The 25,395-nt window shown below is 42.2% G+C and overlaps 9 protein-coding genes and 2 non-coding genes across 18 annotated transcripts in view; 7 read left to right on the top strand and 4 right to left on the bottom strand.

Moving 5' to 3' along the window:
- Positions 1-28: 28 nt before the first annotated feature.
- On the top strand, positions 29-1,766 carry Fib (rRNA 2'-O-methyltransferase fibrillarin). Of its 3 annotated transcripts, none has more exons than XM_089260922.1 (4): positions 29-185; positions 338-454; positions 515-732; positions 997-1,766. In XM_089260922.1, exons 1-4 carry the CDS (start codon positions 173-175, stop codon positions 1,576-1,578), a joined length of 930 nt encoding a protein of 309 aa, XP_089117048.1. In that variant the 5' UTR covers positions 29-172; the 3' UTR covers positions 1,579-1,766. The 3 variants fall into 3 exon arrangements, with proteins under 3 accessions (XP_089117048.1, XP_017960418.1, XP_089117049.1); XM_089260923.1 differs by having other exon boundaries at positions 40-176; XM_018104929.3 differs by having other exon boundaries at positions 338-732.
- A 123-nt stretch (positions 1,767-1,889) lies between these two features.
- On the bottom strand, positions 1,890-1,971 carry TRNAS-UGA (transfer RNA serine (anticodon UGA)). The gene has a single exon. It is a non-coding gene; the product is annotated as a tRNA-Ser (tRNA).
- A 166-nt stretch (positions 1,972-2,137) lies between these two features.
- On the top strand, positions 2,138-2,219 carry TRNAS-UGA (transfer RNA serine (anticodon UGA)). The gene has a single exon. It is a non-coding gene; the product is annotated as a tRNA-Ser (tRNA).
- Positions 2,220-2,535: 316 nt separating this feature from the next.
- On the bottom strand, positions 2,536-6,911 carry l(2)k09913 (transmembrane protein 53-like lethal (2) k09913). Of its 4 annotated transcripts, none has more exons than XM_018104925.3 (5): positions 6,762-6,911; positions 6,231-6,387; positions 5,926-6,119; positions 3,252-3,533; positions 2,536-3,181 (listed from the first exon to the last, which is right to left on the bottom strand). In XM_018104925.3, exons 2-5 carry the CDS (start codon positions 6,346-6,348, stop codon positions 2,591-2,593), a joined length of 1,185 nt encoding a protein of 394 aa, XP_017960414.1. In that variant the 5' UTR covers positions 6,349-6,387; positions 6,762-6,911; the 3' UTR covers positions 2,536-2,590. The 4 variants fall into 4 exon arrangements, with proteins under 4 accessions (XP_017960414.1, XP_017960415.1, XP_017960416.1 ...); XM_018104926.3 differs by having other exon boundaries at positions 5,935-6,119; XM_018104927.3 differs by lacking the exons at positions 5,926-6,119; positions 6,231-6,387 and having other exon boundaries at positions 6,762-6,895.
- A 363-nt stretch (positions 6,912-7,274) lies between these two features.
- Positions 7,275-9,969, top strand: LOC108652837 (uncharacterized). Its single transcript, XM_018103034.3, has one exon. It carries the CDS (start codon positions 7,423-7,425, stop codon positions 9,154-9,156), a length of 1,734 nt encoding a protein of 577 aa, XP_017958523.1. The 5' UTR covers positions 7,275-7,422; the 3' UTR covers positions 9,157-9,969.
- On the bottom strand, positions 9,333-10,026 carry LOC108653963 (uncharacterized). Its single transcript, XM_018104935.3, has 2 exons — positions 9,915-10,026; positions 9,333-9,853 (listed from the first exon to the last, which is right to left on the bottom strand). Exons 1-2 carry the CDS (start codon positions 9,947-9,949, stop codon positions 9,415-9,417), a joined length of 474 nt encoding a protein of 157 aa, XP_017960424.1. The 5' UTR covers positions 9,950-10,026; the 3' UTR covers positions 9,333-9,414.
- Positions 10,027-10,077: 51 nt separating this feature from the next.
- Rs1 (Dead-box helicase Rs1) lies at positions 10,078-13,005 on the top strand. The gene is made up of 5 exons (XM_018104918.3): positions 10,078-10,239; positions 10,298-11,122; positions 11,337-12,069; positions 12,133-12,688; positions 12,756-13,005. The coding sequence occupies exons 1-5, from the start codon at positions 10,141-10,143 to the stop codon at positions 12,907-12,909; spliced, it is 2,367 nt and encodes a 788-aa protein (XP_017960407.1). The 5' UTR covers positions 10,078-10,140; the 3' UTR covers positions 12,910-13,005.
- A 255-nt stretch (positions 13,006-13,260) lies between these two features.
- On the top strand, positions 13,261-15,265 carry Gasz (ankyrin repeat, SAM and basic leucine zipper domain-containing protein 1). Its single transcript, XM_018104924.3, has 5 exons — positions 13,261-13,490; positions 13,551-14,437; positions 14,507-14,569; positions 14,628-14,823; positions 14,883-15,265. Exons 1-5 carry the CDS (start codon positions 13,404-13,406, stop codon positions 15,045-15,047), a joined length of 1,398 nt encoding a protein of 465 aa, XP_017960413.1. The 5' UTR covers positions 13,261-13,403; the 3' UTR covers positions 15,048-15,265.
- Positions 15,266-15,365: 100 nt separating this feature from the next.
- Mlh1 (DNA mismatch repair ATPase Mlh1) lies at positions 15,366-18,814 on the top strand. Its single transcript, XM_018104919.3, has 2 exons — positions 15,366-16,226; positions 16,282-18,814. The coding sequence occupies exons 1-2, from the start codon at positions 15,422-15,424 to the stop codon at positions 17,451-17,453; spliced, it is 1,977 nt and encodes a 658-aa protein (XP_017960408.1). The 5' UTR covers positions 15,366-15,421; the 3' UTR covers positions 17,454-18,814.
- Positions 17,731-19,106, bottom strand: LOC108653961 (succinate dehydrogenase assembly factor 2-B, mitochondrial). Its single transcript, XM_018104933.3, has 3 exons — positions 18,912-19,106; positions 18,648-18,814; positions 17,731-18,592 (listed from the first exon to the last, which is right to left on the bottom strand). The coding sequence occupies exons 1-3, from the start codon at positions 18,927-18,929 to the stop codon at positions 18,304-18,306; spliced, it is 474 nt and encodes a 157-aa protein (XP_017960422.1). The 5' UTR covers positions 18,930-19,106; the 3' UTR covers positions 17,731-18,303.
- A 356-nt stretch (positions 19,107-19,462) lies between these two features.
- LRP1 (LDL receptor protein 1) overlaps positions 19,463-25,395 on the top strand; it is an 80,031-nt gene continuing 74,098 nt past the window's right edge. For all 3 annotated transcript variants that reach the window (XM_089262015.1, XM_089262014.1, XM_089262016.1), the window contains exon 1: positions 19,463-20,205. In XM_089262015.1, the coding sequence (XP_089118141.1) occupies positions 20,043-20,205 (163 nt within the window). In that variant the 5' untranslated portion in view covers positions 19,463-20,042. The remainder of the gene's footprint in view (positions 20,206-25,395) is intronic.

Here is a 25,395-nt window from a genome sequence, read left to right as displayed (position 1 = left end):
CATTATCAGGGCTGTTATCACAGACTGTTACACACTATCGATATATTTATATCGTGCAGCCCTACCACACACACGTGGTTTCTTTTCAAGCAGCGTTAATAGTGTGCCGCGTGCGTCTGTGATTTCGATTTGTTTTAACTTGTATTAAAAATCAAAAGTACAGGCACATAAAATGGGTAAACCAGGTGAGTTACTGAAATGTAAAAAGAAGTGAATTGTAGTGCGCGGGAAAATAAATATGCCCGCTATTAAAACATTGTAAATGGTTAACCTATGAAAGCAATGTGTTTTTGTAATATACATACATATGAAATTATATTGAATTTTTTGTTCATAGGTTTCAGTCCTCGTGGTGGCGGTGGCGGTAGAGGAGGCGGTGGTCGTGGAGGCGGCGGCGGTGGACGTGGTGGTGGTGGAGGTCGTGGCGGCTTCGGAGGACGCGGTGGCGGCGGAGGTGGAGGCCGTGGTGGCGGAGGAGGACGTGGTGGCTTTGGTGGACGCGGAGGTGGTGGAGGCCGTGGTGGCGGTGGCCGCGGAGGTGGACGTGGCGCCGGTGGCCGTGGAGGCGGTCGCGGCGGTGGTGCTGGCGGATTCAAAGGCGGCAAAACCGTAACCATTGAACCACATCGTCACGAAGGCGTGTTTATTGCGCGCGGCAAAGAAGATGCTCTGGTTACACGAAACTTTGTGCCCGGCTCCGAAGTCTACGGCGAGAAGCGTATCTCCGTTGAGGTAGGTAAACATGGAGATATTCTAGGACAAATTTCATTCTGTCTATGATGATGTTGTGCAGGGGTACAGAACATGGCATTATGTGGCCATGAGCACGCGCGGCGTCTGTCTGCCTGTGTGCACTCCAGGTGCACGTGAAGCAGCTGCAGACAGCGTCCACGTGTTGCTTAGAACTATAGCACTACTGAGACAGCTCCCACTCCAGCAAGAACTTGATCCCAAAAGTTGGTCGAACTCTAATGCTTATCTAATCTTTATTTGCAGACTGGCGGCGAAAAGATTGAGTATCGCGTGTGGAATCCCTTCCGGTCCAAGCTGGCCGCTGCCATCCTAGGCGGCGTTGAAAAAATACACATGCCCCCTGGCTCCAAGGTGTTGTACCTGGGTGGCGCGTCGGGCACAACGGTGTCGCACGTCTCTGACGTTGTCGGACCCGAGGGTCTAGTATATGCTGTCGAGTTCTCTCATCGCTCCGGTCGCGATCTGATAAATGTGGCCAAGAAGCGCACCAACATTATACCCATCATCGAGGATGCTCGGCATCCGCACAAGTACCGTATGCTGGTCGGCATGGTGGACACCATCTTTGCGGATGTGGCGCAACCAGATCAGGGCCGTATTGTGGCGCTGAATGCGCAGCATTTCCTTAAGAACGGAGGTCACTTTGTCATCTCCATCAAGGCATCCTGCATTGACTCGACGGCGCAACCTGAAGCCGTGTTTGCCGCCGAAGTGAAAAAGATGCAAGCAGACAAACTGAAGCCACAGGAACAGTTGACGCTGGAACCCTATGAACGTGATCATGCTGTTGTCGTGGGCGTTTACCGCCCACCGCCGAAGCAGTGAAGCGGCGCAGCATGTGGTTAGGTCTTAGGCTATATACATAATACTTCTATTAATGCAAATAATTGTATTAAGTTTCTTTTTTTAATATACAAACAAAAATCAAGCAAAACTTAGTTAAGATTATAAAATGATGAAAACTATTTTTTGTAACAGACGTACAAAATATAACACAAAAAAAGTAAACAAAACTTGTTTTTAATAACAAATATACGCATATATAAATAAAAATAAATATTAGTAAACATTGAAGCCAGATAAAAAATATATTTAAAAAAAAAAGTAAAAGTAAAGTTATTTCAATAAAAAAGTATCGCTGCGGACAGGATTCGAACCTGTGCGGGTAGAACCCAATGGATTTCAAGTCCATCTCCTTAACCACTCGGACACCGCAGCATACATGTTGTTGCGTGTCAAAGTATGTACTTAAAAATAGACTACAAACAGCGCCATCTATGAATGCTAAATCGAAATGTTACTTACCGCCATCTGTTGCACATATACTTTTAAGACAAAATATACTAAGCAGAATTGTTTACGATTTGGCGGCGCTTGGCACTGAGCTGCGGTGTCCGAGTGGTTAAGGAGATGGACTTGAAATCCATTGGGTTCTACCCGCACAGGTTCGAATCCTGTCCGCAGCGAATATTTTTTCTTTTTTATTTATTTCGACAACAAAAGAAACAATTGAGCTTGATTAGATTTAATTAAATTACTTTATTTAGTGATGCTGGTTTTGGACTCAAAAATAAACATATATCATTTTGATTGACTGTCGAGCAGATACTAAACAAAGCAGTATATCGCTTAATTCTAAAAATAGTTTGCAGGCAAATTTTGGTATTACTTTTTTTGATGATTCTGGCACACACACAAACACAGAGGGAACAAAACGTTTAAACTTTAATTCTTATAAACTAGATAAAATCATGAAATCGTCGATATATTTTATGTTTCTGATTTTCTTTTAGTTTTAGTTCTTTTTGTTATCACCCAAATTGAGCGGCGAGACATGCTACAACTTGGCTCGCTTGGCCACGCCCACAGACTCGAGGACACCGCAACTCTCCAAGTGCTGGAAGAGCGTCTCCAAATACTCATCACGATGCTTGATCAAATGGGCCGCATGCTGTGAGCGTTGCCAGCACTTGAAAGTCACCTTTATGTTGGCGCGCTCCCAGTTCTCGCGCACAGCCTGATTGGAGGAGGGCGGACCGATCGGATCATTCTCGGAGACAAAGAACAGCGCCGGTGCCTTGAGTAGCGTCGAGTGGAACATCTGGCTGGAGCGCATATAATGTATGGTGGCCTGGTTATGGAATGTCTTCAAATGGTACAGGGTATAGTTGCGCAGGGCGCTCTGCATGCGCTCGTTCTTTGGGAATATCGACTTGGGCACGCCCACAGGGATTTCGGTAATGTCTGCGGCACTGTCCCAGATCTGGCAGACGAAACGATCCAATATGCTGCTATATCGATCCATATCACGCGACATTTGCAACATTATTTCGCCCATTTGATATGCACCCACCGAGAAGCCGTGCATTACAATCGGCGCATACGATTTATTGTTCTCCAGAAATTTTATCGTTTCAGCCGCGACCACCTGAAACAACAAATGGATATTGAGTTTATGGCATGGCATGACAGGTATCTACTACTACTACTATATATACCTGAGTACCCTTGGCCGGCCAGAGCAGCTGCCAGGGAGTAATATGCACCACCATCACATCAAAGCCCATTTCCGTGTAGATTTGCGCATATTTCTTCAAATGCTTCTGCTTGGCCATCAGCCAGGCCATCATTAGCACCAGCGGATTTCCAGTGGGCTTTTTGAAGGCCAGCGTCTTGGGATCCACCTCGATGTTCGCCTTGTTGTTCGTATAGAGCGTCATATTTTTGGTAATATCCTTGGAGGACAAATACCGACGGTTCTTCAACGGGGCCATGGCGCTCTGTGAAAGGGGAAAATGGGTACTCCAGATTAGTTTTACTCTCGTTTATATAATAAACATAATATATTAAATGCTATTATAATTAAGCACTCACAAAACGGCGAAATCTTTTTAGCTTTTCAGAGATCTTTAATTTGATTTGTATGCGGAAAATGAAGCTTTAGCATTTCATTGGAAATCCGATTTATAAAATGAAATAATATATGTCAGCTATAAGACATTTCACATATTTTCCTGTCTGCGAAAAAGAAGTGAAAAGCCTTTGGCATTTCAACGTGAATTGAAACGGTTTCCGTGACTTGTTATAAAAAAACTTTCGGATAGGTCGAGTTGATGCTATCTGCGCGATTAGATAGGCTGGACATTGGCTGGCGGCGGGACGGTATCAGAATTGGCAACTTGATTAGCTCTAACCGATTAGATACTACTAAAACCAAAAAAAAAAAAAAATCAAGTCTAGGATTATTTGTATTCATGCCATGCAAATTAGCAAATGATGATATAAATAAGAATTTATAGCACTCCCCGGCGGGATTAGTTAGCACAGACATTTGACCTTCAGTGTTTGCCAATAAAATGTGAGTAAATCAAGCAACGATTGGATTGATAAGATAAGGCTGATTAAATGCATGTTAGTGCTAAGTTTGTGTTAGACAGGGATTCCTAATCGGTTGAACCAGACAACTTTGTTTGTGATTTATTACCAGGAATTATTTATAGCACTTATAGTTCAAATGGATATAAAGTATTGGCACTGTTGCGGCGCTGGCTGGAGTAATTTGACTTGACTTTCAGTCACACGCGTTTGGAGCAGACTAAAATATTTTTATACTTTTTTTTTAATATTCTGCATAGTATGGCTTAATCCAATCTATCGATAAGACTGTTGCAATTTAGATAAGCAGCATACAAAGTTGTTGTAGGTGCGAATTTAAACAGTTATCAGTCTTCTAATAGATTACCGACTTTCGAGCACAAGGCAAAATTGGAGAAGAATATGAAGCAGTAGAAAACTCACACGTTTCAGACGCCTATAGATCTTACGTAGTATAATCAATAGGAGGAAAACTAGAACAATTCCAATTATGAATTCCATAATTAGAATTAGTGTATATCCAACACATGTATTTGCAGTTACAAAAGCTTTGGATCGACTGTCGTCTTAAACGAGCTTCAAACATGGTGGGCGAGAGTACACCCGGATTCCAATAGAAATCTGGAAAATGGCATATGTTTCGTGCCAGCGCCCGTGTGTGTGTGTGTGTGCGTATGCTATTCGGGGGATCTGAATTGCCATTGCGGCGGATTGAATTACATTGCGGCATTGGAAGCGGACTCAATCCACACCCCCACCCCCACCCCACCGCCGTTTGCGTGAGGGAGAGAGCGAGAGCACGACGATCGCTTGAGCTTGGGCCGAAAGCTTGACATTGAGCGCCATTATGATTTATCAGCGCAAAAGTCGCCCCAATTGAGTAAGTGCAAATGTCGGACGACAGGGGTCGCTTTGCATAGGTGCAGCCAAAAAGAAACTTAAGGGTTAAAGGCCAGTCAACTGAAGCGTCTATAATCATTTGTTGTTGAAGTCAAGCGGTAAATGAGTACGAACTAATTGCATATATTTAAAATTAATTATTTGTTATTATTCATATATGTATGTATTTATGTATGTCTGTTTGCGATTCGCCGGCAAATCAGTTAAATGAAAAAGTTAAATCGCTTCACGCCGGGAGCAAAGTGCACAAGATTATCATCACAGCTCATTGAGCGAAGCGGTGTGGCTTAACGTTCACGCTAATGATCGTAACGTAATGTATATATATGTTGTATACGTTATGTTGTGGCAGGTGCCACTAATGTTAAAGCATGTCTGGAATGTAATCAGTATGTTATGTGCGCTGTGCAAAAATGTTGTGGCAGGTGCTGTTAACGTTAAAGCAAATGTGCTAATGACAAGCGAACTGCAAGTGTTTTGAACTGTAAACATTATGTTAACGCGTCGTCCAACTGTTGGGGAAGGTTCTGATAATGTTAAAGAATGCGACTACATTTACAGTACGTGAGTGGCGTATGGGAATGTAAACAATGTAACGTATTCGCTACGTCATGAACGTTATGGTATTTGCTAATTGTACCGTTAGTTTTGCACTAGAATACAACTGCTAATGTTAATCAATAGCAGCGCACGAACTGCAAATTGTAAATTGAATTAAATAAACATAAATAAATTAAATTGATTGGCTAACAATTAAACCAACGCGTAACCAAACAATTGCCCAATTTCACATACGCACATTTCTTACATATTAATATATTCCTAAAACCTTAAAAATAATTGTATATAAACAAATTTGCATATTTAAATATATGTATATATATATAATTAGCTTACATGACCCACCAGTTGCGTTTGCAGGCTTGAAAAATTGCGAGCGATCGGCTTTTGCATGCCCTGGCGGCAGTCGGCCAGCGGTCCCTGCAATAGGCCCTTGTCCTTGCCGGCGATCGGGAGTCCGCCGGAGATGCCAAAGAATCTATCCGCATAGACGTTCTCATACGGCACGCCGGACGCACAATTATTCTGTGCTGTTAATTGTGGATTTTGTTGTTGTTGTGGATGACATCAGGAGAGAGACATACAATATACGCTTTTATATATAAATAAATATATATATAATATAATCTTTGAGCATTTACCACCAAAGGAGAGGCCCACGGCAAGTGTTGCGGCCGTGCGGCCGGCGGCAAACGGTAGATTTATTGATTTTTTCGCTGCAGTTGCGTAAAATGCAGTGCGAAAGAAATGCGAAGCCATTGTTGCAACGTATTTTGTTTATTGAGAGAACGTGAGGAGCTTTGAAAAAAGAAAAGCGTTTGACAATAACATTTTATAATTTCTTTCTCGTTTTATCATTCTGCATGCATCTACGCACCCACACACCTACAGGCACACACAAGCTAGCTTACACACAAATACACATATAGCAGACGCACACTTAAGCAAAAATCGCTGCACAAAAAAATGAACTTTGGACCTGCCTGTCGGATGCAGACGAGTTTAATTTAAATTAAATTGATACATCTCTCTTTCTATATATATTCATATTCAAATATATGCTTGTACGATATCTTAGATACGTATGCGTGTGAGTGCGTATGTGTGTGGGAATGATAGATGCTCTGTGGAGTTTAATGAAGTATAATATAGCACAAATGAAGAGTACTTACGCGTTTCAATCGTTTCGGCCAACACTTGCACAATTGTTTACCTTCCCCCGAATGCACACAGAACTTGTCTGGCAACTTAAACAAAAATGAATTGCGCCGCCCGAGTGCGTCTTTGTTGTTCGAAAACAACAAACACTGTGTGTCTGCAATGCGCAGTACGAGAATACCAAAATGATTCCCTATCGATATATTGGGTAAACATGTAATCGATCGTGTAGCATATTTGTTGCTACATTCAAATAACGGTAATGTTTTATTGCTGTGCGAAGGTATTTCTACTTAAATAGTTTAGTAAATATGGTTCAATATTTCTAAGATATGTTTGAGCTGAACTAATAAATCGTATATGGAACTGTATGTATTATTAATTATATATTAATTGCAGCTTATTGTCCTTAGCCTTAAATACAATTAGCTTAATACCTTTACTGCAATTAAGCTTATAAATTTGTCATTTAGTTTATGCCTGTCCTGGCAAACAATCCTAATAGCTTAAACCGTTCAATTACGATATAAAATATCTAGTGTCATTCCGCTATAAAGCTTAAAAGTAATCGATAGCTTACACTTATCGCAAATTCATAGCTACATCATTTAAATACTCGTAGTTTATTTAAATACTCGTAGTTAATTTGATAACTGCAATTTAGATGGAGCAAATATGTCCTGGCCCTGCAAATTGGCTGTTGCCCTGCAACATTTTAGTGCCAGCCTACCTGTACCTGCTGTCACAACCAACAGCAGCAGCAGCAGCAGTTGCACCAGCGCCTGCACTTGTAAATGCAAATGTTGTAGCGGTCTTATCCAGAAATACGTAAATTTTGACGAGGAGGCAACTTCAATCGGCGGTCCAGTGCAGAAGATGGTGCGTTTCAGCACTATGGACATGATGCGTCTTCTGCGCATTGCTCAATCCTGCGAGAATTTTTGGAGCAATCAATACTATAAAGTGGATTTGCTATCGGATTACAAAGCGTTGGGCGCTGCTTTTGGAGCGCAGCCAAACACCGTGAATGTTGCACAATTAGAGCAGATCATGGACACCATAACGTCAGGCTATCGTCGCGCCTTGGCCAAGCTAAGCGACAGCGAATCGCGTACTGCCCTAAGGCCAACGGGAGCTGCTCCCCCTTTGCCAGGCTTGCGCTGCGGCTGCGAGGATTGCACGCAACTGCCCTGGCACAGACTGCAGCAGCTGGAAGCGCATCAATGGCAGCACAAATTTAAAGATAACTGGCATTGTCGTTTATGCTATCGACGCTACTTTCTGCAGCACACGCTGCTCTCGCATAGGAGCAGAAGAGTGAAACGAGGCGAGGCGGGCACATTGTTGGAGAACGAGTCGTATAAGCTAATGCTGATGGAGCAGCAGCAACGAGAAGTGTCGGAGAGTCAGCAGCAGTCTGTTCTGCATGTTTCCATGCTCAGCGACAACCAATCTGATTTCAGACAGGAACCGAAGCCACAATTGCCGAAGTCGTCTCGCAAGCGACTCTTTCTCGCCGCCTGCCCACAATGCAACCGAAGTTACCTACACAGCTACAGTCATCAGCTGCACACAAGGAAACACCATGTGATGCCTCACTCCAGCCGGCGCTGGTACTGCTCCAGTTGCACTCGTAGCTTTCTCAGTCGTCGCACTTGCTTGCAGCATCTGCGGCGCGTTCGCAAGGCGTGTCGCCTGCGCCTGCGTAGATTCAAGTGCTCCAGCTGCAGGTGGCGCTTCCAGCTGGAGCGTTCGCTGCGTGCGCATGTGGCTTTGGCACATAAGCGTAACTTTAGTTGCCTCATCTGTAAATTGCCCTCGCAGTGTCGCTGCTGCGACAAGCACAGCCCAGAAGAAGCCCGGGCGGCGAATCGTGCACGGATGCAAAGGCGTCGACTGGAGCTGGGCCTTTCCCCACAACCCGATCCCAAGCCAGCGACTAAAGTGGCTTGTGACATGTGCCAAAGGGAATTCCAGAACAGTTTCCTACTCAATATCCACGTCAAGCGGATTCATCTCAAGCAGAAGGATTTCATCTGCGAGACATGCGGCAGGGGCTTCTACTGCAAAAAGGAGGTCTACGAGCACGTTAGGAAGGTCCACCTGAAGCATGATTCTGTTTACTGTGAGCCCTGCGGCATCACCATCAAGGAGAAGAGCAACTATATGCGCCACTGCGACAGCATACGCCACGTCGAGATGCTCGCCAAGCTGGCCAGGCTGCAAGGCGAATTGCCCGCCGATGCGCCGCTCCAAAAGCATGTGCCCAAGGGCCCGCTACATCACTGTGAGTGCTGCGATCGAACCATCAAGGGCCATGCCGCATTTAGAAATCATTGTGAAACCAAATTCCATAAAAGGAATTTGGAAAGGAAACAAGAGAAAGTTGAGGGCTTGAATGAGGCTTAGAACATACATCAGGGAATCATGTAAATATATCTGTTAAGTATATATGTATGTATATAGTGAACCAAAGTAAATAATGGCTATTAATGATCTAAACTCCTGTTATATCTTATTTTGATTTACTATTCAAAATATATTGTAATATTATTGTTTATAAAAAAAAACTATACACTTAAATGTTCGTTATTAAATATGTAGATTTAACTTTATTGCTTAATAGGAAATAAAACAAAACATGTTTAGGACTAAGTATTGTGCCAGCTACTGCGCCAATTTGGCATCCAATTGAGCGATGTCGACGCCCAGTTCACGCAGACGCTGCTCCTGCTCTTTGGTATCTAGGCCATGCTCTTTGTTGTATCTATAGTTCACGGTGAGCTGCACCTCTTCCAAGCCACTGACATGATCATAGAGATTGCCCTCTAGACGCAGATCAATGTCGCTCTCCTCACGTAGACAACAAAAGTAGATTAAGAATATGGCCAGGCTGGCAGAGATGACGTAAGGCTGATACCACAGGGATTCATCGCTGCCACCGCTGCGGGTGTCACGTGCACGCCAGGTAGCCGCATGGCTGCCAAAGAACTTAATGGGATCATTGCTAATCCTCAGCTCCTCGTCCTTGGAGCTAATACTGCTGCTACTGTCAGTTGGCACCTTTTGAGCGTAGCCACGCATGCCTGCAGCAGGCATAAAGGACCTATACAATAGACAATATATTGACACCCGATATTTAATGAGTTTGTTATATATTCTTATACCTGGCTAGACGAGTTCTTGTCAACAATCGCAGCATCTTGATGGCAACTAACGAAATGTCATAACAATTTAAACAGCTGTTTGCCGGCCATCCATTATCGAAACCTATCGATATTTTACATAAACGTTTTCACACCGGCAAATAATTAGGGATGGGTGATACATGGAATATTCACATCGCATTCACCCGCACACGTGTTGTTTTGAGTGTAAACTGTAAACACGCGCATGAAAATGGGCGCAACTAAAAATTTGGATCTTATCGGCACCATTGAAGATGATGCCGAGGTTGAAAATCTATCCGAAGACTCGGATGCTGAAGTCGAAGTAGGTATTTAGTTGAAGAAGGGAATCCACAGGTGTTAATCTACCTCTTACTTGGCAGTATCAACCTACCAAGCTACGGCATAAAAAGGTGACCGAATTCGAGAAGGGCTTTGAGTTCGTTTCGTCGGTTAAGGAATATAATCAGGACACATGGGATGATCTGATGAAATATGTGAAGCGCAAGGCGCGCACAAAGACAGACGATAAGATTGCAGTTCGCCTGCAGAAGCGAGGCGGCGCCGAGGCTGTGGCCGCCGAGCAGAGCGATGAGGAAATTGCGCTGTCCGAGGATGAGCTGAAGCACGATAATTTGCGAATTCGTGAAAAGAAGCAAAGTAAGAACAAGAAGAAGAAATCAGCAGTGGATGCGGAGGAGGAGGACGAAGGCGAGAAAATGCAATTCGATGATACTGTGGAGTCCAATGAGACGATTACATCGTTCTATCAAATGAATCTATCGCGGCCGCTCATGCGCGCCATCGGCGTGCTGGGCTACATCTATCCCACGCCCATTCAAGCCTCTACCATACCTGTGGCCCTGCTGGGCCGCGACATTTGCGGCTGCGCGGCCACCGGCACAGGCAAAACGGCCGCCTACATGCTGCCCACTGTGGAGCGTCTGCTCTACCGACCGCTGAACAATAAGGCCATCACACGCGTCCTGGTGCTGGTGCCCACACGTGAGCTGGGCGCCCAAGTCTACCAGGTGACCAAACAGCTCTGCCAGTTCACCAGCATTGAAGTGGGCCTGGCCATCGGCGGTCTGGATGTTAAGGCCCAGGAGAGTGTGCTGCGTCAGAATCCGGATATCGTAATTGCCACACCGGGCCGTCTGATCGATCACATTAAGAATACGCCAAGTTTCACGCTGGATTCCATTGAGGTGAGCATCATGAATAAGAGGTAGAGAGATAGATAATATAGAGATAAAGATGATGAATTACAATCCTTGCGCTCCGAGCTCTTTGGAGCTATGCGGATAAGATTTTGGTACTTGTGGCTGCGCTGCAGTTGCAAGCTGATTGGTGTTGATTAGAAATCAGGAATATACGCAAAAAAAACTGGTAGTTGAAAGCGGAAATATATTTTCATTCCAGGTGCTCATTCTGGATGAAGCCGATCGCATGCTTGACGAGTACTTTGCGGAGCAAATGAAGGAGATTATCAATTCCTGCTGCAAGACGCGTCAGACGATGCTCTTCTCGGCCACGATGAGTGAGCAGGTCAAAGATCTGGCCGCCGTCTCGCTGGACAAGCCCGTCAAGGTCTTCGTCAATAACAATCAACAGGTCGCGTTCAATTTGAGGCAGGAGTTCATACGCATACGCGAGGACAAAGAGGGCGATCGTGAGCCCATCTTGGCCAGCTTGATTTGCCGCACCTTTCACGATCATTGCATGGTCTTTGTTCAGACCAAGAAGCAGGCGCATCGGCTACACATCCTCCTCGGACTGCTGGGCGTGCGAGCCGGCGAGCTCCATGGCAATTTGACGCAGCAGCAGCGTTTGGAATCGCTTAAGAAATTCAAAGAGGAACAAATCGATGTGCTCATTGCCACCGATGTGGCGGCACGTGGTCTGGACATTGTGGGCGTCAAGACAGTCATCAACTTTGTGATGCCCATCACCACGGAGCACTACATCCATCGAGTGGGTCGTACGGCTCGTGCAGGGCGGGCGGGTATCTCTGTATCCCTGGCTGGAGAGAAGGAGCGCAAGATCGTTAAGGACATTATCAAGAATGCCGAGAGTAGCGTGAAGAATCGCATAATACCGCCAGAGATCATTGAGAAGTATCGTAACAAGCTGACGGCGCTGGAACCCGAAATACGTAAGATGAAATTTCCAATGACAATTTGAAGATCTATAAAGTTTCTATTTGAATTCTCTGCAGAGAACATACTGGATGAGGAGCAGGCAGAACGTCAGCTGGCCAAAACGGAGCAGCAGCTGTCCAAAACGGAACGCAAGTTGCTGGGACAGCCGAGCGAGAGGCGCACCTGGTTCCAGACCAAACAGCAGCGAGAGAATGAAAAAGCTCGTCTAGCTCTTACAAACGATGACGAGGCGCAACCAGCAGCAGCAGGCGGATCTAAACGAGGTAAGGGCAAGACAGCCGGCAAACGTAAACGGCCCGAATACGGCGGAGATGGCGAGGATGGTCCGCCTGTTAAGGAGCTGGAAGCCAAGCGGAAAAAAAAGAAGGAGGAGCCCAAAAAGAAGACGCCTGAACAGATGGCCAAGGAGCGCGCTATGAGGGAAATTGAAAAGGTTTCACTGGTGCGCGCCAAAATGGCCAAGCTACGGAAACGACCTGGTAAATTGGGTGCAGCCACAGAGACCAGCAAATATGCCAGCCCAGCCGGTGGCAAACCCAAGCGACGAGGTGTACAATCTGCCTTTACCAATGATTTAACTGATGTCAGTCGGGGCGGCGCGCTTCGTTTAAGGTAGTGCAATCTGATAATGATAAAAGCTTATAGTAATTAACAATAATCTTTCCCCATTTTAAAACAGATCCGAGGCTAACCGACACAAGAAGATGACGAAAATTGCTGCCAAGAAGAAAACGAGCAACGTCAAACTAACAAATAAGGCGGGTAAAAATAAATTCAACAAGGGCAAGAATTTTGGTGGGCCGCGATTTGCCAAAAAGGGCAACAAGAAATAATCATATGTGTAAAATATGCTACTATTAATAAAAATAATGAATATTTTAAAATTATGTGCTAAATTCGAATGGGCAAAAAACGATATCGATATATGACCGGCTTTTCAACTTAGTCTTTGCTGGTCAAATTAAATTCGAAAAGGATAATTACTTTGGTGGACTGCGATTTGCCAAATAATCATAATATACCATAAAATAGTTAAGAACATTTGAAATTTAAGCGTTGAATTGTAATGGACAACAACGATGTTGATATTGCTATCGATATTTAATTTAAATAAGCTTGTAGAAGCTAAGCTCCACTGGTGGCTCTACAGTGTGACCAGCTTTGGTTTTGGAAACACGCTTTATTCTCATTTTCACCATTGGCCACATTACGTTTCAAGCTTTGCCATTTTGTTTAGTTCTTTGCTTTTCGCAACGCAATTTTTTAATAGATTTATTTGGAATGCTCTGAGAAAGTTGCATTGGACGTGTTTGACTAAAGAAACAAAATGACCGAAACACTTACTTATGGCCCGCCGCTAGACACGGATGACTCGGATTGCAGCAGCTATGATGGCTTCTACTTTGCCGAACCTGTAAGCAAATTCTGGTTGGCTTCGGCACATTTAGTCTAACATAAACAAACTTTTGCTTAGCTGAAACGCGAGAAACGTGCTCCATGCGTGCCACCACAACAACTGTTGTATGAAGCACTGATGGAGGGAAACTTGCAACTTATGCGCGAACACATCGATGCGCTGAAGTTTCCTGTGGATGGCATCTTGCCTGGAGGACTTACAATGCTGATGAGTGCCTGTCGTGAGGGTCACTACGAGGTGGCCGAGTATTTGGTCAACGAGCTCGGAGCGAATGTTAACAAGCACGTTGACTCTAAGATGCCGCTCATGTTTGCCTGCGACTGCTATGCAAATGATGCGCATGTGGCCGAGCAGTTGGTGCGCCTGTTGCTTAGCAAGCGCGCCGTCATCAATGTGTCGGATAAGTATGGCATCACTCCATTCATGCTCGCTTGTCGCCGGGGCTACACTAACGTTGTGCGCCTGCTCATCGACGAGATCAGCTTTGATGCCACAGACAATCAAGGCTGTACGCCCATTTTTCATGCCATTGAGAATAACCACAGAGATATAGTCAAGATACTGGTGGATGCTGGTATAAATACCAATCTGGCTAACAACAAGGGATATACACCAAAACAGGTAGCCGAATTCCATGGCTTCTATGATCTGCTGGAGCTGCTGCCGCCTGATCCGGCCCCCGCGTACATAGTGCCAAACAATTATATCTGCTACAACACGCTGCGGGATCATGTGCCGCGCATTTTTCTGAAAACCGACTGTCCGGAGTATTTTCAAGAGCTAGCCAGCATATTGAAGACTCTGGAAATGTCAAATATGCTGGAGCATTTTGCTAAAGCGCGCATTTCACTCGCCGAATTCCTCATCATGGATGATAAGAGATTGCGCGATATTGGTATTAAATTTCCCATCTATCGGAACAAGATCCTAAAGGGGTTACTAGAGTGAGTGTTAAGTGATCTGCTGGTAACTGCATTTCTTTTATTCTTACAATCCTCTTATTTCACCTTTAGCTTTCATTTGCATCACTGGTCGACGAAATCAATAGCGCGAGTTAAAAAGGACGGCATGGATAAGTAAATAAAGAAGGTTGCCGAAATTATAAAGTGATTGATTGATTTTATATTATTGCAGCTTCTATGAGATTCTCATGATCACCGCCAATCATTTGCAGCATTTGGTGATTATACAAGCGTCGATACGGTACGTCATGCAAAATCAGTTAAATGGAAAACTTGGTCAGCCATCAGAGATGCAACTGTCCAGCTTGCAGAGCAATTTAAGAGCATATCGCGGAGTTCTAGACGATCTTACTAAGACGGTTAAATATGTGAGTTAGTTGCTTGTTGATAAGAAATAATGAGTACACATAATCTCTTTATTTTGCAGCTTGGTTCGTTCAGCCCATCACAAAATCTATTGTACATTGACTACAACGAAGTTCTTGCCGAGCGCAAGCGACGCAAGGTGCGAAGTGTTTTTAAGTATACGACAATTGTTTTGGGTATTTCTGTATTTATTTGCTTCAAATGCAAATGGTTTTTTAAGCTTTAACCAACGAACGACAATATAGTATTAGTAATCATGAATTTCCGTTAATGTTTAAATAGTACAATGCAGTACAAATAATCATATACTAATAATTTCGATAATTCTCGAATCAAAATAGTTGTAGTTACAAATGCTTTATGAACTGTTATATGAAGTTTATGTTTAATGAAAAGTGTTAACGAATTTGTTTAATAAAAGTAAAAACGACAAAAACTAAAAAATTGTGTCTTAAGCCAATTCAACGTACGTTATGTTTTTGGCATTTGCTAGTTATCTAAAAAATACCGAGTTTATATATATGTATATACCAGAATCGATAAATTGATATTTCAACTGCACATCGCTAGTTTGTTTACAATGCGCGTACATTTGGCGCCATGCTGGAGCCTGGAATAATAAAAAAACTAGACGAAGTGGTTGTCAATCGCATAGCCGCTGGGGAAATTATCCAACGTCCAGCCAACGCACTGAAGGAGTTGTTAGAAAATAGCCTGGATGCCAAATCAAGTCATATTCAGGTAAACGTAAAGTCCGGAGGCTTGAAGCTGCTGCAAATCCAGGACAATGGCACTGGCATACGCAAAGAGGATTTGTCCATCGTCTGCGAACGTTTTACCACCTCGAAGCTGAGCAAGTTTGAGGATCTAACAGAAATAGCCACATTCGGTTTCCGGGGCGAAGCTCTGGCCAGCATCAGTCATGTCGCCCATCTGAGCATTCAGACCAAGACGGCAAGCGAGCGTTGCGGCTACAAAGCTACTTATGCGGATGGCAAGCTACTTGCCCCGCCAAAACCCTGTGCTGGGAATCAAGGCACTATCATTACCATTGAGCATTTATTCTACACAATGCCACAGCGTCGGCAGGCGCTCAAATCCCCTGCAGAGGAGTTCCAAAAGATCTCGGATGTGCTAGCCAAGTATGCCGTCCACAATCCACATGTGGGTTTCGTGTTGCGCAAGCAAGGCGACCAGCCAAGCATAAAGACGCAAGCGTGCAGCTCGCGGACAGAGAATATACGGGCTATCTATGGCGCAGCCGTTGCCAAGGAGCTGATGGAATTCAGTCACAAGGATGAGATGTTCAAGTTCGAGCTGGAGTGTCAGCTCACCCAGGTGAATTATTCAGCCAAGAAGTCAACTCTACTGCTGTTCATCAATCATCGGCTGGTTGAGTCCTCAGGTAATTCGGTAGCCATAAGAACTTCGTTCCTTTACTAATCCTCTCGAGCTTATAGCACTTAAAACCGCTTTGGATACTGTTTATGCAACGTATTTGCCACGCGGTCAGCATCCGTTTGTCTACATGAGCCTCATGCTGCCGCCCCAAAATCTTGACGTCAATGTGCATCCCACCAAGCACGAGGTGCACTTTCTCTACCAGGACGAGATAATTGAGCGCATCAAGCAGCAAGTAGAGGCAAAGCTGCTGGGCAGCAATTCCACGCGTAGCTTTTACAAGCAGCTCAAGCTGCCGGGCACTGTGGATCTGGAAGCAACACAACCGCTGGACAAGACGCAGCGCATCTACGAAAAAGATATGGTGCGCACTGATGCCACCGAACAGAAGCTGGAGAAGTTCTTCAAAGCGCTGGAAAAAACGGATTCCGGACTATCCTCCAGCTCAAATGAGACGCAGTCCCAGGAGGAGAGCTTCCGGGTGACGGCCGCTCGCAAGTCCAAGGAGGTGCGCCTCACCAGCGTCCTGAACATGCAGCAGAGCGTGGAGCGCCAGTGCCAGGTGTCATTGCGCAGCATCTTCAAGCAGCTGGTCTACGTGGGCTGTGTGGACGAGCGGCACGCGCTCTTCCAGCACGAGACGCGCCTCTACATGTGCGACACGTTTGCCCTGAGCGAGGAGCTCTACTACCAGCGTTTGATCTACGAGTTCCAGAACTGTCCGGAGGTGCGTGTGGTGCCACCATTACCGCTGCAGCAACTGTTGCTCATTGCGCTGGACAGTCGCGCCGCCGGCTGGGTGCCCGAGGATGGGGACAAAACGGAGCTGGCGGACAACGCAGTGGCCATCCTCCAGGAAATGGCGCCTCTCATGCGGGAATACTTCTCGCTGCGCATCTCGGAGCAGGGCTGCTTGGAGTCGTTGCCAGCTCTGCTGCCCCAACATGTGCCCAGCCGCGCCCAGTTGCCCGTCTATCTGCTGCGCCTGGCCACCGAGGTGGAATGGTCCGAGGAGACGCAGTGCTTCGAGACGTTTTGCCGCGAGACCGCGCGCTATTATGCCCAGCTGGACTGGCAGGACGATGGCGACATGCGCAGCCAGCACTGGTATATGGAGCATGTTCTCTTCCCAGGCTTCAAGAAGTATCTGCTGCCGCCCGCACGCCTCAAGAAGCACCTCTACGAGCTGACCAGCCTGCCCACCTTGTACAAGGTTTTTGAACGTTGTTAAGTTTTTAGATTCCTCTTAATTGGAAGTTTAAAAATCATAATTATGTTACAAATATAATTTTTAAATTTTAAATTAAAATGTATTTATTTCATACATAAATAGTAAGTTTGCATAGCATGAGCTTTTTTTATTTATAATAGGAAATTAGGGTTTTGCTCCTCAATGAGTTAAATTATTTTTTAATTTTTTTTCGGCTCCCATTTTATATTTTTTGTTGTATTGTTCCTTTAATTTATTTTTATATTCAATTTTTGTTTCAATGATAAATCATTTTCAATTTTTTTTTCGTTTAATTTTTATTAACTCCCTTTTTTTGGATTTTACTTTTATATTTTTTTTGTATTTTTCATTTGCATCTTCAACGATAATAAACATATAATTCGATTAAAACATATCCTAACTTGGTAAGCTCAACCAGCCCTGCAACATGAGCGTGTGTATCCGTGTGCACCTCATGGTGTATGTATGTATGTGTAAGTCAGTGTAGGTATGTGTGTAAGCGAATTTGGATGGGCCTGATTGTACGTGTATGTGTGTGTAGTCAACGTGTATGTGCAGTGAAAGGCGTATATGGGTAGTGTTAGGTGTCTTTATCCACATATTCTGCAGCAAGCTTTGTCCTTGTTCAATTCGTCTAGTGTAGAACACAACCAAAAACTACTTAATCCTAAAGGGCGAGGCCAAAGAGTACGAGTTAGCCACTGGGAAAACGATATCCAAGGCGGATCGCAAGTAGTAATGTCACCTTGTCTACGTTTTCCCATTAAAAAAAAAAAAAACAAACAAAAAATAACAAAGACAAAAACAACAATAACAAGAAACAGACACGAACACAAAAACTAAGAAACCCCTAACATTTCAGATAGTAGGTCAGCTCTGGCTGCCGGAAGCGCGTGACCCTCTCTGCATTATCAACGTGTAGCTTCAGTAGCTTCATGATCTCCGTGTCGTATTCCTTGGGCGTCTGCTTGACGCCCGTTGCCCAATAATAGATGTCCCAATCGTTGCTGACCCCATTGATGAGATCGTCGTAGAGCGCCGTCTGCTCGGCATTGAAGTCCTTTAGATATTTGTGCGCAAATGTGCTCAGGAGAAGATCGTTCTCAAGCATTCCACGTTTGCGTGATTGATACATCAAACTGTTATAAAATGCAATCGTTTAACATCTGGCAGTTAGCTTAATATAACACTTACCGTTGCTTGCGCGTCTCTAGCGGCTCATCGGGTCGCTTAGGATACTCGGGCAACGGCAAATCGGGATCTTCGAAGTCCACAATGACGTCATCTTTCGTACTGGTCGATTCGGAGGAGACACATCGCCGGCTGAGCAGCGCAGAGCGTACCATAAGAGAACGACCGCGCTGTTGCCAAAAATAAATGTCAACAAAAAACAAATCCAATGCAAATGCCAATTATGCAACCGAAGTGCATTTTTATTATATGTATGTATGTACTTACAAACAACTGACTCAACATAATCAAACAAAAAAATTTTTAAACTATTTTTCGAAAAATGAAATCACGAACAATTTGGATGTTTGTTGTTTATGACAACGAATCTCAAAACCGAATGATGTTAATTTGTTTATGCTTTAGGTATTAACTTGATTTTGGCGCCGCTTGCTCAGGGTTTTACAATATAACAGGGCTGAACACACGATTTCAAATTCCAGGGCTACGTTAGCTCTTTGCATGCAATAGGTGGCTGTTAGTTATGACAAAAATGTGGGCCGGCTGGAGATATCACAATCGATATACAACTTTGTGAATTTTTGTAGAATTTAATTAAATAATGGTAAAAGGTGCTGTGTCCTAAGTAATATTCACTAACATAACTACTTAAAATGATTTATTTCATTGGCAACACATAAGTTTATATATTCTGGCGTGATTTGCTGCTAATGAAATTCGTCAAGGTGTGACGTCACGGATTATTGCAGCGATTACTCTCAGTGAGTGCTCACACAAAGAGTTACCTTCTGAATTGCTTAGTAAATGAATGCTGTGTTTTTCCTTCAGTCTTCTTACGGTTTTCTGTGCGTGTGGTTCGGAGTGTCGCGCGGTTTTTCGTTCAGAACGCCGACGCAAATATACATAAATACACATACATATGGCAAAATAAATGAAAATTATGTGAAAAATAAATATTTTTATGTATGTACAGGCAACGCTGTGTTTACAATTTGCTTGAGCCTTGTGCCTAATTCATAGTTGGCGTGTATTGGCGTTAAGTGTATTATTTGTGTGTGCGTGTGTTTTCGTGCATGTGCGTATGTATGCGCATATTTGTTATTCGCGCGGCAAAATAGTAATAATAAAAAAACAAACTCAAAACGAGTAAAAAGTAAACAGAAAATATCGCTGCCACAATTTGCGGCACAAAAATGCTGAATATATAAACAAAACAAAGAACATTTTAAGCAATAGCTGCTTTACGCGAGTGCGTTGCGGGTGTGTGTGTGTGTGAGTGAGTGCGCGCTTTGTTTTTGGCTTTATTTTTACGAGTAAGACAACAGCAGCAAAAACACCAGCAACAACAACAACAGTAACAGCAGTCGCCGCAGCAGCAGGCAGCGCAGTAGCGGCAAAATGCCGGCGACAGCGAATTTGTCGTCGTTGTTGTTGTTGCTGTTTTGCGTCGTCGTGGTCGTCGCCGCCGTTGCTGGCAGCAAATCGAAGCAGCAGGAGCAGCAACAGGAGTCCGGCTCCACAGCAGCAAAAACAAAAACGCTGAGTCCCTTGACTGAGAAAGGTAAGCCTTAATTTGTTGTTAATCTCAGCTGCGGTGCATTAACCCGACAGCAGTGACGTCGACGTCACCGTCACTGGCGTCGCTTGAGTAAACATTTGAATGCGCTCTCGCTTACGCTCGACTGTTGTTTGGGTCTCCTTCTCGTTCTTTCGCTCTTCGTTTATGCCAAAAATAGCAAACAGAGCGCTGCGCCTGGCGCTGCCTTCGCGCGCGCCTTTTACACGTTTGTTATGCAAATTCTTGTTGCTCGTTTTTTAAAAATAGCACAAACAAAAAATAGAGAACAATTTGTTTTGTTATTTTGCTGGATTTGCTTGGAATTTTATTACCGCAGCAAGTGAAATGTGGCGAACACGAAATTTTTGCAAAGACAAAACAATAAAAGCTGCTGCAACCGATTTAACCCATTGTTGGCCCGTCCTCTGGCCGCTCCGGCTCTAGCTTCAATTCCCGCAGCGACTGTCAACGGCTGCATTCGGCCATAAACAATTCTATGCGCTGCTCGCATGCCAACGAATCGACAACAAATAAATTTTAATAAATGTGCAAATAAGAAATACATCCAAAGGCAACAATATCAATGTGTGTGTGTGTGAATGTGTATATGGGTCCATATGCATAAATATGTGGAGCGCAATTTCTTGGATGTGGCGACCTCTGGCGAATTGTGGCCGCATTATGCATTCCCATGTTCTAGAACGTCAAAGGCATAAGCAGAAGCAGAAGAGGAGGAGAGGAGACAAAGGCGGCGCTGCTTGAGAGTAGGGAATAAATCAACTAAAAGTCAAGATCGTTCGTTAAATTAGATGAGAGAATCATATATACATATATGAATATATATGTATGTATATATATTATAAATTAAAGTAAGCATTTCCTCATTTGGCGGCGTTAATACAGATGACATCCACACATACATACTTATTTAGATACATTTATGTATGTATTTATATGTATGTATGTGTTTTTTGTCTGTGCACTTAAAGCGGAGACGAATCAATCAAAATGTTCCTTAGGCAACGGCGACAAACGACGTCAACGAGTCCAACTCAAGCATTTTTAGCTAGACATTCAATTAACGATATGAAGATTAAGTCAGGAGGAACAAAAAACAATCTGGTTGGGCGTGCCGTATTTTAAAATTGGGGTTTATGTACCTAAGAATGATTACTGAAGAAGATAATATATTATTGCTATATATAAATACAAATTTGTTATATTATTTTTATAATATATTTTACATTATTAGAATTTATATATAATATTAGAATTTCGAAACAGTTAAGTAAAGATTTATGAATTCTTGAGTAGCCCAAGCTTGGAATCAAGCATTATTAAATATAAATACATTTGCATATTTTATTATTAAGTTTTTTTGTTTGTGGCAAACTAAATATCACAATAAAGAAAACAAATAAATAAAATAAATAAATAAATAAATAAATAAAATAAATAAAATAAATAAAATAAATAAAATAAATAAAATAAATAAAATAAATAAAATAAATAAAATAAATAAAATAAATAAAATAAATAAAATAAATAAAATAAATAAAATAAATAAAATAAATAAAATAAATAAAATAAATAAATAAATTAATAAATAAAATAAATAAATAAATAAAATAAATAAAATAAAATAAATAATTAACTAAAAATAAAAATAAAATAAATTAAAAATAATATAAATAAAATAATATCCGTAAATAAATTTTAAAAATGTTAAAATATTACTATTTTAAAAAACAGCGATGTTTAATTTATTAATTAAATAATTCATAAATTGAATTATAAACCATGGTCAAGCCCTAAAATGACCTGAGCATAATCTCTTTTTTTTCAAATTCAACGGAATTGTGGCTTAACGCATTATATGGATACTATTTCATAATTCCCCAGAAATTTCTAACAGTGTTTCACTTCTTGGAAGTTTGTAAAAAATAATTTATAATAATTTCTTAATAGAATAAAATATAGAAATTAAAATTGTCAAGCCATAAAAAGAACTCAAGCTGAACATTTTCTATTGCCAAGGCCAAGACAAGCGAAATTCAACGGACTTGAGGCTTTAAGCATTATAAGCTTTATCTTAATTATCTAGAAATTTCTAAACCCTTTTTAAAATGTTTAACTTCTTGAAGTATCTGAACCCTTTTTAATGCTGTTTATTTCCAATGAAAAAATATCAAAAATTTCGGTTGGCTTAAACTTGACTTTTTTATACGCCCAGCCCGTTTGGGCTTTAAAACCCTTTGGTTTTCTTTCTGGTCCAATTGTGTGGCTCATTGCGCGCCTGCACACACTTGCCTTCAGCTCGATTCAGTCTTTTACTTTGCTTAACTGTGCGCACTCCTCCCGGCCCGGGCGTCCCTTTTCGGCTGGCCTGGAACAAACTGTAAACAAGCGGCTGCGGCGCAAGGACAATTTGTGCGCTGTGTTAAAATTATGAAGGCCCGTGTGAAGTGGGCCAGAGTAAAACGATGCCGCAAGCGAGCGACTGGGAGTATGGGCAAACAAAGGGCAAAACGTTCTCAGTCTCTCCCTCTCTCTCTCTCTCTCTGTCTCACTTACACACACTCTCCTCGTTCTCTCTGCCTCACACTCACACCACGTCCAGCAGGACAAGTCGATGCAACCCCAGAGCTGCGACAGCTGTTGGGTCCATTGCCCTTGCCAAGCCCCGTGCATTGCGCGCGGGCGGAAATATTGCGGAAACCGTTTATCATGTCGCCAATGGCTGCGTTTTCATAATTGCTGCAAACGCGACAAAACGGCGCAGCTACGGCGAGCAGTCAGCCAATTAGTTTATGCCTACAAAAAGAAATATATATGTATGTATGTATAGTTAAGTATATTGAAAATGTAAGTCACATTTGTCCAGATCGAGTTTAACGTACCGATTTCCTATTTTTTTTGTTTTTTGGTTTGTTTGTTTGTTTGTTTATTTGCTCTGGCGCTGTGAGCGCAAGTTCAAGAGCAAGCGATAACCTGTGCACAGGCGATTAAGTAACAACAACAACAACAACACGAATTACAACAGCAACAAACAAGCCTACACACACACACACACAAACACACACGCGACACTCACATGCATAAGTCACACCTGCTAAAGGCCGAGCAAACAAGCCTAAAAAAATCAACGTTAAACCGAGCGAGCCACTGAGCGAATGAAACAAAAAATACAAAGAGTAATCAAGAAAGAGAGAGAGAGAGAGAGGCAGACAGGGAGAGAGCAGCACGAAAAAAAAAAAGACTCAGCCTTTGCTTCTGCAAACAAACAATGTACAGAAAAAGAAAAAAAATACATAATACCAAACAACTGGACAAGCCGGCCGGCTTTAAGTCTTGAGCCACAGCAACAAAACTTTGACGCAAAAGAGATAGAAAACGGCGCAGCTTGAATGCTCTACTAGGTGAAGGGGGAAAGCTGACAGAGAAAATGCAGAGCTCACATAATTTTAATAAAATATTTTTCTTAAATTATATACAGATTATTCAAATATTCCACAATTTTAATTAAATATCTTTCTTAAATTATTTTGTTTACTTATTTTAATTAAATATTTTTCTTAAATTATTTTATTTACTTAAGAAGAGCATATTACAAAAATTGTATTATTTCTGTATAGTCGGTATATTATTATAACTTAATTATTTATTTATTTTATTTTTATTTTTATTTATTTTTTTTTATTTTTTTTTATTTTTATTTATTATTTATTATTTTTATTTATTATTTTTTTTGTTTTTTTTTTAAAATATATTTTTAAAATTTTTAAAATTTTTTTTTTTTTTAATTTTATTTTTTTATTAAATATGAATATAGTTTCTTCTTTAAGTTATTTATTTAACTTCTGGCTGAATAAACCTCAAGAAATCCAAGCTTTATTTCCGTTTTTTCCATTTTCTATAGCAATAATGCGCTTCGTATTTACTATTAAAAATGTAAAATAATAATAAATACATATATGCATTTTTTAGGCTTCAGGCTCACACAGTAAAACAAAGAATTCACTTCTGTGGAAAAAAAAACTAAAATTGAATTGAATGAAATGAAATATAAAACTTTTAGGGGAAACCTTGCATTGCTCTCGAATCAAACTCACAAAACTAAATATTTAGCAGAATTTTACATTTACATAGCTGCCCAAATCGACGCCATAGTAGTAATGCCCCAATTCTAGCTGAATACTTAGTAGAGTGGCTAAGAGTTGCTTTACTCCAATGCTTACATAGTACATAAAACGTATGTACGTACGTACGAATGCTGGAGCTTGTGTGTGGGTCTTCAACAAATGAAGTCCAGACGAACTGGAGAGAGAGAGAGAGAATGGCAATGGGAATGAAGTTGGGAATGTGGAGGATATGTGGAGGAGTCGGCGCTTAAGGACATGCATCAAGGCTGGGCTCATGAGCAAATAATTATAAGTAAACAATTAAGCGCCGACGTTGCCTTTGCAGCTATTTGCCTAAGCGAAAACTTGGCCGACAGTGGAGGAGTTGTTTGACTCTTGATCCTCCTATTTTCATTAGTTCTTTGCAGTTGTCGTTGTTGTTTCTTTTTTAGCTGTATTGATTTATTGCACAATTCGTTTGCTGTTGCTGTTGGTACTCATTGGCGATTGTCTCATTCGTTATGTACTTAGTTGCAATACTTTTATGGTCTGCCGTCTGCGGCTCGAATGACGCATGATGATGGGACCGGTTCAGGAAAACAAAGACAATGTCAGCATCCAGAGTCTAGACTCGGTTTGCCCTATATGGCTATGGAAACAAAAAGTAAATGTATCTTTAAACTGTGCCGATTGCCGTTGTGTGGCTAAGCTGCTTTTCAAGCATGGAACTGGAATTACACACTGAATATGTATATATACATACATAAAACTGTTTATATATATTGTGAGATTTGCTAATAAAAAACACTTTGGAATCGGTGTAAACATATTTAAAATTAGTATTTTCAGCCATAAAGTAGGATGTGATGGCCCAAACAGCTGTTAGCTGAGAATCAAGTCCATTAAAATGAACAAATTTAACAAGACATTGTGATAAACCGGTTGGGTGACACGTCATTAGCGATTATTTAGACAAGTAGTTCTTGAAGCCCAGTTATCACACATTATGAATTGGAAAGGCATAGGATTATAGTCAAATTGTATGCGTGTATCTTATAGGCATATATATCGC

The sequence above is a fragment of the Drosophila navojoa genome, chromosome 5 (genome assembly GCF_054131105.1).
Source record: "Drosophila navojoa isolate 15081-1374.11 chromosome 5, UAZ_NAV_1.0, whole genome shotgun sequence".
Lineage (NCBI taxonomy): Eukaryota > Metazoa > Arthropoda > Insecta > Diptera > Drosophilidae > Drosophila > Drosophila navojoa.
This window is presented reverse-complemented; position numbering and strand designations above follow the sequence as displayed.

Coding starts and splice junctions, on each gene's coding strand:
- Rs1 (XM_018104918.3), top strand. CDS start 10,141: ATGAAAATGGGCGCAACTAAAAATTTGGATCTTATCGGCACCATTGAA. Junction 12,070..12,132: donor GGCGCTGGAACCCGAAATAC/GTAAGATGAAAT, acceptor AATTCTCTGCAG/AGAACATACTGGATGAGGAG. Junction 12,689..12,755: donor GGCGGCGCGCTTCGTTTAAG/GTAGTGCAATCT, acceptor ATTTTAAAACAG/ATCCGAGGCTAACCGACACA.
- Gasz (XM_018104924.3), top strand. CDS start 13,404: ATGACCGAAACACTTACTTATGGCCCGCCGCTAGACACGGATGACTCG. Junction 13,491..13,550: donor GCTTCTACTTTGCCGAACCT/GTAAGCAAATTC, acceptor ACTTTTGCTTAG/CTGAAACGCGAGAAACGTGC. Junction 14,570..14,627: donor AAAAAGGACGGCATGGATAA/GTAAATAAAGAA, acceptor ATATTATTGCAG/CTTCTATGAGATTCTCATGA.
- Fib (XM_018104929.3), top strand. Junction 733..996: donor AGAAGCGTATCTCCGTTGAG/GTAGGTAAACAT, acceptor CTTTATTTGCAG/ACTGGCGGCGAAAAGATTGA.
- LOC108653961 (XM_018104933.3), bottom strand. Junction 18,593..18,647: donor CTAGAGACGCGCAAGCAACG/GTAAGTGTTATA, acceptor ATTTTATAACAG/TTTGATGTATCAATCACGCA.
- LOC108653963 (XM_018104935.3), bottom strand. CDS start 9,949: ATGCTGCGATTGTTGACAAGAACTCGTCTAGCCAG. Junction 9,854..9,914: donor ACAAGAACTCGTCTAGCCAG/GTATAAGAATAT, acceptor TCTATTGTATAG/GTCCTTTATGCCTGCTGCAG.
- LOC108652837 (XM_018103034.3), top strand. CDS start 7,423: ATGTCCTGGCCCTGCAAATTGGCTGTTGCCCTGCAACATTTTAGTGCC.
- Mlh1 (XM_018104919.3), top strand. CDS start 15,422: ATGCTGGAGCCTGGAATAATAAAAAAACTAGACGAAGTGGTTGTCAAT. Junction 16,227..16,281: donor TCGGCTGGTTGAGTCCTCAG/GTAATTCGGTAG, acceptor TCGAGCTTATAG/CACTTAAAACCGCTTTGGAT.